The 13,970-nt window shown below is 35.3% G+C and overlaps 1 protein-coding gene across 2 annotated transcripts in view; it reads left to right on the top strand.

Moving 5' to 3' along the window:
* LOC306883520 (beta-1,4-galactosyltransferase 1-like) overlaps nucleotides 1-9,926 on the top strand; it is a 43,370-nt gene extending 33,444 nt beyond the window's left edge. The window contains exons 5-6 of one of the 2 annotated variants that reach the window (XM_079438823.1): nucleotides 6,655-6,759; nucleotides 7,030-9,926. In XM_079438823.1, coding sequence (XP_079294949.1) covers nucleotides 6,655-6,759; nucleotides 7,030-7,159 — 235 coding nt within the window. In that variant the 3' untranslated portion in view covers nucleotides 7,160-9,926. Of the gene's footprint in view, nucleotides 1-770; nucleotides 891-6,654; nucleotides 6,760-7,029 lie in introns of those variants that run through there. The other variant, XM_079438824.1, reaches the window with a different exon arrangement.
* The last annotated feature ends 4,044 nt before the right edge of the window (nucleotides 9,927-13,970 follow it).

Raw genomic sequence — 13,970 nt, 5'->3', positions numbered from 1 at the left:
TTAAATGGTATATATTTATTAATGATGTAAATTAACAACAGTTAAATAATGTTGTTTTTTAACATTGGTTAATTCACAAATAACATTAAATATTAACAATATATTTTTTACTTTATTCATTTGTGTTAGAAAAAAATATTCATGTTAGTTAATGGAAAAATAAATCATTAAAACCTTTGGTAACTATAATAATTTCTCATTTGTTAGCATTAGTAAATGCATTAACTAACATCAACTACCAATGAAAAATATATTTTCACAGAATTTAAAGTTTTATATGTTGTTCTGTGTGTGTGTGTGTTTCACAGAGTTGATGGTTTGGATTAACCCTTTAATTGCCGTATCCCTTAAAACCAAACTGCCAGAGGGTTACTGTAATGCTTGTGCTCGCTGGGCACCGTTTTATCGATGCCACCGGGGTGGCGTATGCTGACGGCTTGGGCCCGTCATCGCTGCTCGCAGCTATATTTGTGACTTTTTCTCTCGCAATTCAGACTTTTTTCCCTTATATAAACTGAACTGAAAAAATTTCAAAATTGTGAGAGAGAGGCTTTTTTTCTCACTCTCTGAAAATAATGGCAAACAAGTTTGGAACATCATGAGGGTGAGAAAATAATGGCAGCAAATCACAATGTGAAATGTCTTCCCTTGTATTTACATTTGTGCACACCCACATACGTTTGTGAAGTTTAGTGTGAATGCTCCTTAACAGTGAAAAACACAGTTTAATGTGTTTTTATCCTAGAGCTCAGCTCTTGTCTGTCTTTTAGTGCAGTTAACCGAAGAAACCTCTGATCCAGCAAAAACCGGAAACGTAAATTCAGCTGAGGGTTCCATTTTAAGCCTCACACATCCTGTTGCTGTGCTGTCAGCATGGCACTGCAAAATCAGAAAGCTTAAGCATGTGATATAGAGCACACATGCATTCAAAAGTTTGGAGTCTGTACGATTTTGTTCTTTATGAAAGAAATTAATACTTTTTATTTATCAAGGATTTTTATTGTAGGGCTGTCAAATGATTAATCACAATTAAATGCATCCAAAATAAAAGTTTGTGTTTACATCATATGGGTGTACTGTGTGTATATATATATATATATATATATATATATATATATATATATATATATATATATATATATATATATGTATATGTGTGTGTGTGTGTATATATATATATATATATATATATATATATATATATATATATTAGACATTTGCAAATATTTAGTATTTTATTAAAAGATGAATATGAGACAAAACTACAGAATGCCGCATTTTATTATTAGCCGTTTCAACACATATTGAACACTTCAACACTTATTTTACCGAGGAATTTACCAATTAATTAATTAAAAATCCTACAATGTGATTTCCTGGATTCTTTCCCCTCATTCTGTCTCTCATAGTTGAAGTGTACCTATGATTAAAATTACTGGCCTCTCTCATCTTTTTAAGTGGGAGAACTTGCACAATTGGTGGCTGACTAAATACTTTTTTGCCCAACTGCACATGTTTTACCAAATACAGCACTTTTAGAGTTCATCCCACTCATTGATGTGAGCAGATCCCTTGCGCACAATAACAGCAGTGAGTCTGTGACCCATAGACATCAGCAGACTCTTGGTCTCATCCTTTGAAATACTTTTCCCAGCCTTTAATGCAGCCAATTCCAATTGTTGCTTGTTTTGGGGAGTTTCTGCCTTTACTCTCCTCTTCAGCTGGAGAAATTCATGTTCAATCGGATTTAAATCTGGAGATTGATTTGGGCAATCTAAGACTTTCCATTTCTTTGCCCTTATAAATTCCTTGACTGAACTGGCAGGGTGTTTTGGGTCATTGTCCTGATGCAATATGAAGCACTTCCCAATGAATCTGGTGGCATTTTCTTGAATATTGGTAGGCAAGATGGTTTTGTACCCTTCCAAATTCATTCTGCTACTGTCATCATACATTTAAGTCATCAGTTGAGAGGGCCTGATCCAGAGGCAGTCATGCATGCCCATTCCATGACACCACCTCCACCATGCTTTACAGATGAGGCTGTATGCTTGGGATCGTTGCAGTTCCCTCGTTTTCTCCACATTTTTGCTTTCCCATCACTTAAATAAAGGTTCATCTTTGTCTCATCGGGCCATAAACACAGTTCCAAAACTCTTCTGGCTCACCTTTGTGCTTTTTTGGAAATTCTCATATTGCCTTTCTATTTTTGGTGCTGGTCCGAGGTTTTACAGCTTTTTTTTTTTACAGATTTGTCTGTCATCAACTACTGTTGTTTTCTCAGCCGATCAGGTCGTTGTTGGTTGCTGGTGTCGCTGGTGGTTTCCAAACTCTTGATTTTCTCCATGCCCTTTGTTTTTGTTAGAGCTCTAACTGACTTCCTCTTTTCTTTTAGCATCCAAAGTGCTTGCTTTTCTCTCAAAGTCAGCTCCCTCGTCTTCATCCTGGTTTGTGTGTGTCATCATTGAATGCAAGATTCAGAATACAGAAGTAATGGATATAACTGATACGACACATTCCCTGCTTTTAATATCTGAAGAATTAATGCAACAGGACACAGCTGATCACTTAGAAAGACCTGTGAGGCAACTGTTCCTATACTTATGCTCACATCAGATAGGGGGATGAAACTCTAAAAGTGCTGAACTTCTTAGCTGTTAAACATCTATGTGTTGAATCACCCAATAATAAAATGTGGCATTCTGTATTTTTGTCTCATATTCATCTTTTAATCATATTTGTAAGTTTCTTGACTCCACAGCCAACAAAGCAATTTTGTCTTTACTGTTCCTATACTTTTGGAGGTCACTGTATATTTAAGGAAAATGTTACATTTATATATAAAATATTAATATTAAATATGTATGTATGTATATGTAAACACACACTTTTATTTTAGATGCAGTTAATTGTGATTAATTGTTTGACAGCCCTACATTTTACATTATTGCTAAAAAAATCTATTTCAAATAAATGCAGTTTCTCTCTATTGATCAAAGAAACCTGGAAAAAAATCATGGTTTCCACAAAAATATTAAGAACCAACTGTTTTCAATGTCAATATTAAGGAGAACTTTCTTGAGCACCATTATTAGAATGATTTCTGAAGGGTCATGTGATTCTGAAGATTGGAGTAATGATGATGAAAATTCATATGAATAAATTACATTTTAATATATAAAACTAAAATTCTGTTTTTAATGTATTCTGAAATAAATGCAGCCTTGACGAGCAGAAAAATATTTGAACTGTAATGTAGTTGAATTTAATAGTACAATATTACTGAAATACCCTGGTTCGATGTTCATAACAGTAGGGAGATAAAGAACATTCTGCCAACAGCAAGACATGGCAGATAAATCCTCTTATCATCAGCTTGTCAGGAAGACGCTAGCTGTTAAATGTCTTATTTGCATGTCGCAGAGTATTTTTCCAAAACTTTATTCTCGTATGGTGTTTTTGTTTTGTTTTTTGTGGGACTTTCACGACTGTTATTTAAAGAATAGTGGAGAGTTGCATCATCTGCATGAACACCTGCATCTGTCAGCTGCTCAGCTACAGCATTGTTTTTCCAATGGGAACATTCAGGAAACAGAAAATACTTGCAGGGCAGGAAACTGCTTTTCATATTCGAAATGCCAAATAATGGTTATGCTGTACAACAAACCCCCTACACTTAAAAGTTCAACTTTGGGACTAACTGTGTTTTGCGCTGTTTGTGCTACAGACGTAATAGATCCCTTAAATTGACAAAATTTGTTTTTGGGTGAACTGTCGCTTTAAGATTTTGCCTGGCAGTTAAAACAACAGGCAAAAGAATGTATTCACAACCTCCCACAACACCATAGCAACTGCAGAACAATGCACTGAATAGAGTGAAACAGGTGCCTGTCCCCCTTTTTCAGCGACTCTGGTTCCGGAAGCATTTTTTCTATTAATTTTTCCAATGGATTTTTTAAAAAGTTTTTGTTAAAGCACTATAAGCCATGAACAAGGCCAATAAGGTGTATAACAAACTCTCTGTTCTTAAAACACTTAAAAAAAAAAAATTTAAATAAAATATCAAAAGGATTAACAATGCAGATTAATTTTCACAGCCTTCTTTGATCATATTTACCAAGGGTGCCAATATTTTTTGCCATGACTGTGTGTATATACATACAATTCTTACTCATACTCGCAATTCTTTTATTTAGATTCACAATAATCTAACCTTTCATTGGATAATAAGAATTTAAAATGGGGGAAATATTATGAAATGTTTTTCTCAAATACACGTTGGGCAAAATTATTGGCACCCCTAGAAATTCTTATGAGTAAAATATCTCTGAAGTATATTCCCATTCATATTCACAATTCTGAGCACTCCAGGGTGATTATGAACATGAAATTATACAGCCATGGCTTCCTGTTTCACAGAAATATAAATAGGAGGGAAAACAAAGCCCAAATTCCCTTAATCATCCATCACAATGAGAAAAAACAAATAATATATTTCTGATGTGCAGCAAAAGATAATTGAGCTTCACAAATTAGTGAAATGGCTTTAAGAAAAGAGCTAGAGCAGTGAAAATTCCCATTTCCACCATCAGGGCAATATTTAAGAATTTCCAATCAACAGAAAATGTTACGAAACTGCCTGGAAGAGGACGTGTGTCTATATCGTCTTAATGCATGGTGAGAAGGAGAGTTTGAGTGGCTAAAGACTCTCCAATTCATTCCAGTCCTCTGACCTGAACCCTGTAGAAAATTAGTGGGGTGAACTGAAGAGAAGCAGTTTTTTAAATAAAAGATTTTTTTAAATAAAAGATCAAAAGGATTAACAATGCAGATTAAATCTCAAATATGACACACAGCAACCACAATAGCACTTATGTTTTATTTAAATTTTTTCCTTTTTATTCGAAACATTCTCAAACGCATTAACTACATCGTGAAATATCTCGATTCTCACCCTGTTAGTTGGTCAAAGTAGCCTAATAATGTAGTCTATTAACTATGGATAAAAGCCTGTCTGTTTACTTAACAGATATGGGTGTCATACCATAACATTTTTAATATGACTGACTTTATATTTAATGTGAACTTAACATTGAAAGTTAATGTGAATAAAAACATTGGGTCCCACTTTATATTAAGTGGCCTTAACGACTATGTACTTACATTTAAATTAATCATTTAGTACAATGCACTTATTGTGTACATACATGTTTTTACATTGTATTTATATTTGAAAAATACCTGCATGTAATTACATCTGTAATTAATTTCTGTAATTACATTTATAATTACACTGTTGACTGATCCCTTACACCTTAACCCACCCTTTAACCTACCCTTACCACCAAACCTGTCCCTAACCTTACCCATATCCACCTCAATAGCAGCAAAAGTGTTTTGCAATAAAATATAACCACAGTAAGTACATTGTACTTATTTTTTTTATGTAAGTACATAGTTGTTAAGGCCACTTAATATAAAGTGGGACCAAACATTGTAAGCTAGTCTACTTATCATAATTATCGTAACACTTTCATTGTACAGAAAGAGAGCAAAGAACATTTGCACTGACAGTCTAGAGTTCAAGCACTCTCAAAAACTCCCATTAAAATCACTGAAGCTGTTTACACTATGAAATTAATATCTTAAAAATTTGTACACCCGATTGCACTTTGTTGTTTCTAATGAGAGAATTTGCCAGAAAGAGGTATTCAGTCAGCGAGCCAGTGAAGAAAACAGTGACATTTCAGCTATAACTCATCTGAACGCCTCTGATTGGTCATTGCGTTCATAAGCTCAACAGCATCGTGTGTGTTTGGTTATAATTCACTGTGCTGTAAAAACGCGTCTGTATCTGTCTCGGCACCAGCCAGCTAACACAATTTGAATTTAGCAGCTGATGATATAACGCGTTGAACGTTCTAATCATGCTGGTGTGATTTGTATCAAATATAGAAAATATTATTCGGCTATTTTTTGTCTTTTGGAAGCTGCATTCAAAATCCACTTGGCTCAAAAATCTGAGGGGGCACATGCCCACTTTGAATGGGCATGACGCCTCTGATTCTAGTGTTTTAAAAGAGCATGGAGAGACTTGATTACGCCATTTGTGGTGCTTCATGGGAGAGGGCGGAGCTCTGGGTTCGTTTGGCACGATTTGCTCGCTGCGACTCACTGATTGGTGGAATTTTCTATACAGCATTAGGGGTAATGTAGTTTTTCACCAGGGATTCTGCTGTTAAACATGGTTATTTAAAACAATGTGTATACCATCAACTAACATCTTAGAACTTGCAGTTGTTTTGTCTTTTAAAGGGTTTATTCTTTAAAAAGAGAAAAAAAAATATAAATAAATGTCATTTTCATTTCCAGAACCTGACAGTCACACTCTATATACTTAGAAGACCTTAGCAAGTCAAGCAAGAGCATTTACAATCAAACAAGTTCAGCTTGTATCTGCGTGAATTTATTATACGTAGATACGTAGATCAGTATCTGTCATGTTTATTATACAGTTCCAAAAATGAAATGTCTCAATGTCTGGTTTTTTTTCTAATGTTGTTCTCTTCGACTTAGAATTTATCAATATACATTGAGTCATATGTATTAATTATGGACTGAAAAGAGACTGATACGAACTGCATGTTTTCACAGGGTTACCGCCAAAGGAATGTCTATATCAAGGCCTGACGGGGTCATTGGAAAATGTAGGATGATCCGCCACGACCGAGACAAACAAAACGACCCCAATCCACAGAGGTACTTCAACAAATTACAGCTCTAGGGCTGCTTTAAAAGTTTAACCACTCTGATAATCTCAATTCGTTGCCATATTTAAAAGATGAAATTGTGTGTGGATGAAAAAGTACACTTGTTACATACAGTACATTGAATTGAACGTGATAGATAACAACTGGTGTCAGATTAATGCTAGATTTGACAGAAAAATTAAACTGAAGTTTACCATATGTACAAGATTATAAACAGTCCTGCTTTGAGTAATGTTAATTATGTCATTTCCTTTCACAGGTTTGACCGAATAGCTCACACAAGGGAAACAATGGCAATCGATGGGATCAGTTCATTAACATATAACGTTGTTAAAATTGAAAAAGACCTGCTATTCACCCAAATCACAGTGGATGTAGGAAAACCATGATTCCTGCATAGAGACCAACCAAAAAAAAAAACTAAATGAAACCTTAGCGATGGCTGTGGAAAAACCAAATGTGCCTTGATGTATCAAGTCAAATGGATAATTTTCAAAGTGGATTCTATATTTAAAAAAAAAAGAGTTGTAAGTACTTAGAAATGTTTTGCCATCTTTGCACATGTGATGGTGAACACGGGGGTCTGGACTCCTTTTGCCCAGTGAATCAGAACTGTTCGGCTGCTAAAGGAGACATACCAGGGTTTCAGGTTGTCCTCGAGGTGACGGGCCAAACCTGTTCTGTCTCAGACACTTCTGCTGAAGAAAAATACTATATTTTGAGCCATTCGATGGAAGCAGCATATTAAAGTGATCTGAATTACTGATGAAAATGTCCTTGTGGTGGGACAAAGTATGTGAGTTGCTGTGTTTGGGATTATTTAGTTTGCGTGTTTGAAAGCAAATATTTAAAGGATTGATTTTGTTAATCGGCAAGCTAAGCAATGCAAAAAATAGGGGATTTACTAATCAAGGGCTGTGGATACTCCATAATTATGTACCAGCAAACTGGCATTTTTGGGCTGTCACATTTTCGTTTACTTTTATTATAAATCGCATCTCATTATCTTGTTGCTGTACCAGGTTATTTGTACTTTACAGAGCCTTTTAAATGATATCCCTCTTTGTTAGGGGTGAGATGTCTGAATGTATTGGCCTGCATGTTTTTATTCTTAAGTGCTTGATGTGTATCGGAACATTATTATGTTTGCTGGAACACCAAAGGGGTAGCCTTGCATCTTAAAAGACATTAATTTCCTCCCTTTCGTTTGGTGCATTATCTTTGCTGTATTTGGTTTTTTTGATTGCTGAATTTTCCAGTCAAATGCAGCATTATCAGGTCAAGTTTTCGGATTTGCTCGATCCTTTATTGCATTGGAATTTCTCAGATCTATGCTGGTTATTAAGGGCACAAGAATATTCAAGCTCTCTACTGTATTGAAAACATGAAGCCATTGAGAACTTTGCTGAATTGACCTGTCGATACTTGTTTTTTTGTTTTTTTTTCTCTCTCTGTGCTGGTCTCCTCTTAAATTCTTTTGAACAAAGAAAACCAAAAATGTCTTTCAACTCTGTCAGGGGACGAAATGCAGATGAAGCAAATGAATGTATGTCAGCTGTTTTGCTCAAGTGCTTTTCAAGATGGCAACTAACAGCCTGTACACAATGTACAGAATGTTTAAGTTGCACAGACAAATTTTTTCCTCTGTGCTGAGCACCCCAAAAGGTCCATAGATTTTCTTTCCAGCTTAAAAACTCTCCAATGCCTTATAAAAAAATCCTTTGCACCAGGAAAGAAAACTACCTCTCCACACAGCACAGCACTCGCAAGCAGAAGGGATAAGCGGCTAATGCTGTCTCTCAAACCAAATGCTTTGGCAAATAATCTTAGCCTTTTTTTTCCCCTCTTAGGTCAGTTAAAGCGAGGTTTAAATCTGTTTAGACAATGGTCTTTGTTTGAAAGCCAGCACATAATTCAATTTATTTTTAAGTTTTCGTTTTCTTATTTTAATTCTTTGTTTGATTTCTCTGTTGTTTTCAACACAACTTATTTGTTTTCAATTTCGGATGTTCCTCTTACTTAAGTGTAATGCAGTGAACAATGAACACAATTATGGAAATTAAATAATTAAATTGTTTCATTTAACTCTGCTTTCGGGTTGTGACTTGAAATAAAAGACAGTAACATGATATGTTTGGCCAGAGGCAGCCATTTCCTTTCAGCAGAATATAACTTTCCACGAACTCAAACCAGTAAATCTTGCCTAACCTCCTCAGAGCTAATGTTTTTGTGTCTAGGTATATAACATAAAAGGATGAATGGAAGGAGAGATAGACTCCTTATGATTTATGAAAATTATGATTTTCCTCTCTGAATCAGATAACCCACCGAATTGCTGTGTATTGACATATTGTTTATAACTGACATTGAAGCAGTGCCAGAAAAAAAACATAATCAAGTCAAGATAAACAATAGGCCATGCTTTGGTTTTCTCACGGTAGTATGTGAAGTTGAGCTATTACCAATGAGAAAGTCATTAGCTTCCACTGTAGTTAATGTTCAGTTCAATGTTTTTTGGGGTGGATCTGTGGGATTCCACTGCTGTTTGCATGATGTACAACACCAGGCACTATACACACATTTTTGCATGTAGCATCTTTAGGTGTTTGTTACAATAATAGTCGATTATAACAGTGAATTTGAAGTTAAAAGCCATCCCCTGTCATTAGGGTGTTTAATTCCAGGTTGTTCTAAATGGCGATCACAGGTGTGATCATTTCTGTACAATTCCACATGAAATCCGCAGCTGATCTGGCTAACTATTCAAGGCAAATTAACTGGAGGATTCTTAAGGACTCGGAGAGAATGAAGTGTGAATTAGAACACTGTTTGTGCAAGGTCTGCCCTGCCCTGCCCTGCCCTGCCCTGTCCTGGAGAGACAAACTAGTTTCCTGGTGAACAAAGTGGCCAGAGACGCACAGAAACCAGCAAGACAAGATTAACGATCCATGTTTTTAACAGCCTCAGCATGGCCTGCAGCTGACCTGTCGAGAACACATGCGGCTCATATTTCACCCTAAAATCTAAAGAATTTTTTTTTTTTTTTAAAGCCTTTTGCGAAAAGACAATTAAGCACATTTTCCCCAAATTTCTATTACTATAATATGAATTCTCATTACTTTTGTGCTGAGAAATAAATAAACGGAAGTACTTTTTACATGATGGTGTGTTTTTGTACTGCTTTAAATTTGGGTTAATTTCATTTCAAATATATTGTATTACATTAATGATAATAACGCTGAGGACACATTTTGATTATGAACATTTGTGGAACATTTGCTTAATTATTGTAATATATAACTGTAATATAATACATAATAGTATAAGTACATCTAATTGCAAACATTTACAAGAAAAATTATTTTGAATGATATTTTACAGTCACATTGGAACTATTACAGCTCGCTATTGGTGGAATATTTTCTTTGTAACATTAACAAATAGGTCGTTTTATAATGATTATACATCAAGAGTTCAAATATAGGTGTGTGTGGAGGACACTGTTGACACGTCTACGTGTAAACTTATGGCTAAATATTTCTGTTTTTAACTCTTAAGTCTATTCAAATTTGTTTTAGATCATTATCCTGTTAAGGTGCCTTAAAAACCTGACAGACACCACTCAAGAATCACATTCACACGCACAAGTTTTTCACTCTGGACTGGTCTGGTGAGTTTTACAAGCAGCTATGTTGGTATGAAGAGAAAATATAATTTATGGTGTTTCTTGCTTGTTACCCTAAATGCCTGATGTTATTGCTGTGAATATTTGTCAAATAAAATGCAAAAACCATGGGAAATTCAGCTCCAATATCAAATAGATGTCACAAATGGACATTTTATTATTTATTTCAACTTATTTCAATTTATTTTCTTTTGTAATAAGTGATAAGCAAATGTGCTTTAAATAATTTTAAATAAGCCAGGGCATTTCAACTAAATTTGGATATTTGTCAGGTCCAAAGGGAATCATTTCCTCTTAAGAGCTGTTTTGATGCAGTCACTTCTCCTCAGTGTCCAGTAAAACACAGATGCCTCGCTAACTTGGGCATTCTTACATTATTGCCTTTATTAAATATGTGAGAATTGTTTAATTTGTCAAGACTATAAAAAATGGGTTGGGCCAGATGACAGACAAGACTATTACTCTGGCATCAGACAAGTCCATTTTTATTATTATTATAAATGTCTAATGATTGATTCCATTTTTTTATTTTTCCAAACAGCCGACCTGAAAATGAATTATGGTTGCATGACAGAGGATCAAATATGATGATCAAGAAATCTGACAAAGTGTTGGTGTGTCCCTGAAATTTACAATGAATTCAGCTATATTAATGCTGGCATAAACAGACTATGAGTAGGTATTTATTTTTCCTGTGTGGAAGTGAGGTGACCTTGAACGTCTGCTGCAGGAAACAAAGACCCACCTGGCTGTCATGTCCTAAAATACAAAGGCCTCTGAGACCCACATGTCCTGTCTGAATTCCAGGCAGGCTGAGTCCTGATTCAAGAAAAAAATATGATGACAATGAATGGAGCCGTTTTGCATATGAACCATAAATGGTACACAAAAGTGGCTCATACAACTTTTTCATCTTCTGTAGTTGTACGTTTTTGTTTGTTTGTTTGTTTGTTTTTGCATCAACATACTACACATTACTAAACTTGTAGAAACATACAAGAACAGGGAAACGAGATATGAATATATTCATTAAAAAAAAAAATACAATCATAAAAATAAGGACAGAAAAGAATATTCTGGATTTGCGTACATCAAATTATGGTATTATCTATATAGAAAAGTGCGAAAATAAAATTACATCATTCTAGAAAAGTTCTCATAGTGCATCAAAAAATTTGGTCTAAGATGAAACAATAAAATCAAATTCAGAGAGAAAAAGGGGGAAAGACAAAGGAGATTTAAACCATTTTTGCTTATGAATGAAGAATTTTGCATTTAATATAAGAAAATTAACAACATATTCAGCAGATAATAGCTTTGGATTTTTATAATAAAAAAATATCATCTTTGAGGACGAAGGTATGGGTCGAATTTGTAAGGTTAGATAGGTGCTTAAGTCACCCAGTTGTACGATGTAGGTTTGTGTAAGGATCATTGCAAAATTTATGTCATTATTCACTGATTATTTCAGTAGCCCCTCACTGCAGAACAAAGATCCAGGGGGCGGGGTTGGATCCACATCTATGGGGTGGAGATTGGTAGGTTTAGGGGTGGTGATGGGTGGGTTTAGGGATCAGGGGGTGGAGACGGGTAGGTTCAGGTATATGTAAGGTGGGAGGAGTTGGATCTAGATCCAACCACACCCCCTGGATCTTGTGTTCTGCAGTGAGGACCATATCGATTGTTTTCCACGTCGGGATGTAACCGGATCGTTGAATCAGTGAGTTGAACTTGAAAACTAGATCAGTGTGATTCATGAACAAACCATTAAAAATGACTCACTCATTCAAAAAATCACTGATTCTTTTAAATATTTGAATGATTACTCTAAAACCTTCATATCATCTTCTTTTTTACAAGCAGAATAGATGGATAAGGAATTATTTGGCAGCACAGTAAATGCAGAGGCCAAACCGACTTTGATCCAGCCAACCTTGTAAGAACTAATGAGAAGCAGAGATGTATCCAATTTGTTGAGGGACATCTGTTTGTGCTTTTCGGTAACTTTACACATGAATGTAGAAGACTCTGTCAAGCAGGGAAGGGAGGAGGAGGAGGGTGAAGAGGACGACGAACAAAAAACGCTTTGAGAAAGAGGAAGAACAGGATTCTGGAAAGCATATGACCAGTGACCACAACTGAGGCTGTGCAGCTGCAGCTTGTGCAGGCAAATGTCCAGCTAAAGCATGACGGCAGCTTTTCAGAGCAGAGGGGGGATGTTCTGCAGGTAATAGTGTTCCTCTGGCTCTTACAGTAGGCTGTATATTGGATATATTGACCATTTTAACACTATCCGCTGAATGTAAGCAATTTTAAGGGTACAGGGAGGTTTCCTGCCATTAAATCATGCCAAGCTAATGATGATGGACTGTGATTGTGATGTACTAAAGGTCAATATTCAGAATCTGACTCTGCACAGAGAGCCACGAAAGCCAGTGTCCATTCAGACAACAGGGTCGTCAGTGTCAAGCTTGTGTTTGTTATTTAAGACTTAGCAGAGTTTTCTCTTCTTGCGAGAGAGCGTTTGGCTAATGCTCCTTTCTCGGCAGGGATTATTTTTGTTGGCACTGAATGCACGGCCCATGATTCAGTGCTGCTCATGGGCTCAGGCCCCGGGAGAAGCATTAAATACACATTCATGGAATATACAGATGCAGAAGACAGTGGCAGATGGAGAAAGAGCGAAATGTTTGCAGTCTCTCACCTAGACTGATGTGTCCTGCACATCTAGCTCTTACCCTGGAATAATCTCTGTGATATTCAGTGATCCAAGATGAGAGCAGAGAATCATTTTTAAAGGGATAGTGCACCCAAAAATTAAAGTTTTGTCATCTACTGTAGGCTACTTTTTCATGGACTATGAAAGTTATTTAGAAGAAAATCAAAACCTAAAGACATACGACATTCAAATTCAAGACTATTCAAAGTATTCACAATACAGTATGTTCATGATGACTCTGTCGCCTATACATTTTACATTGTTAAAACACTGCAATGATTTTAATGCACCTTTTATTTGGCTATTAAGTAGACTGTCATTATATTAATGGTCTCTTCCATGAGTTTCAAGTAAAATTGATGTTTTAATATTATATATTTTTTTGCATTTAATTAGCAGAAATACTAAAGCTGGACTCTGGAGCTGGTTATTTTGATTAATTTCTGTTAATCGTTTTGAGATGTCTTCATGTGACACTTTTACTATATACGTTTTATTGAACAAGAAAAAAAAAAGATTAAAAATCCTTCATTCTTTTGATCAATTAGAAAAAAAACATTGTGGAAACATGGCTACACTTACATTCAATAATTAGAATGTAATTGCTACATTTGTTGTTTTATTGAAATGGTTTGATTGAAACAAAACATTATTTTAAGGGTATTTATTTGTAAGACAGTTGAGTAGTAGATGGTTATTGGTCAATAAATTCACCTTCCTTTGCTTTATACAGAAAAGGAAAAAATGAAAGAGGTTTGAATAATGAAGAGGATAATTTTTAGACACACTATACTTT

The sequence above is a fragment of the Barbus barbus genome, assembly GCF_936440315.1.
Source record: "Barbus barbus genome assembly, chromosome: 17".
Taxonomy (NCBI): Eukaryota; Metazoa; Chordata; class Actinopteri; order Cypriniformes; family Cyprinidae; genus Barbus; species Barbus barbus.
Note: the sequence above shows the minus strand (reverse complement) of the source record. Positions and strands in the feature narration are given on the sequence as shown.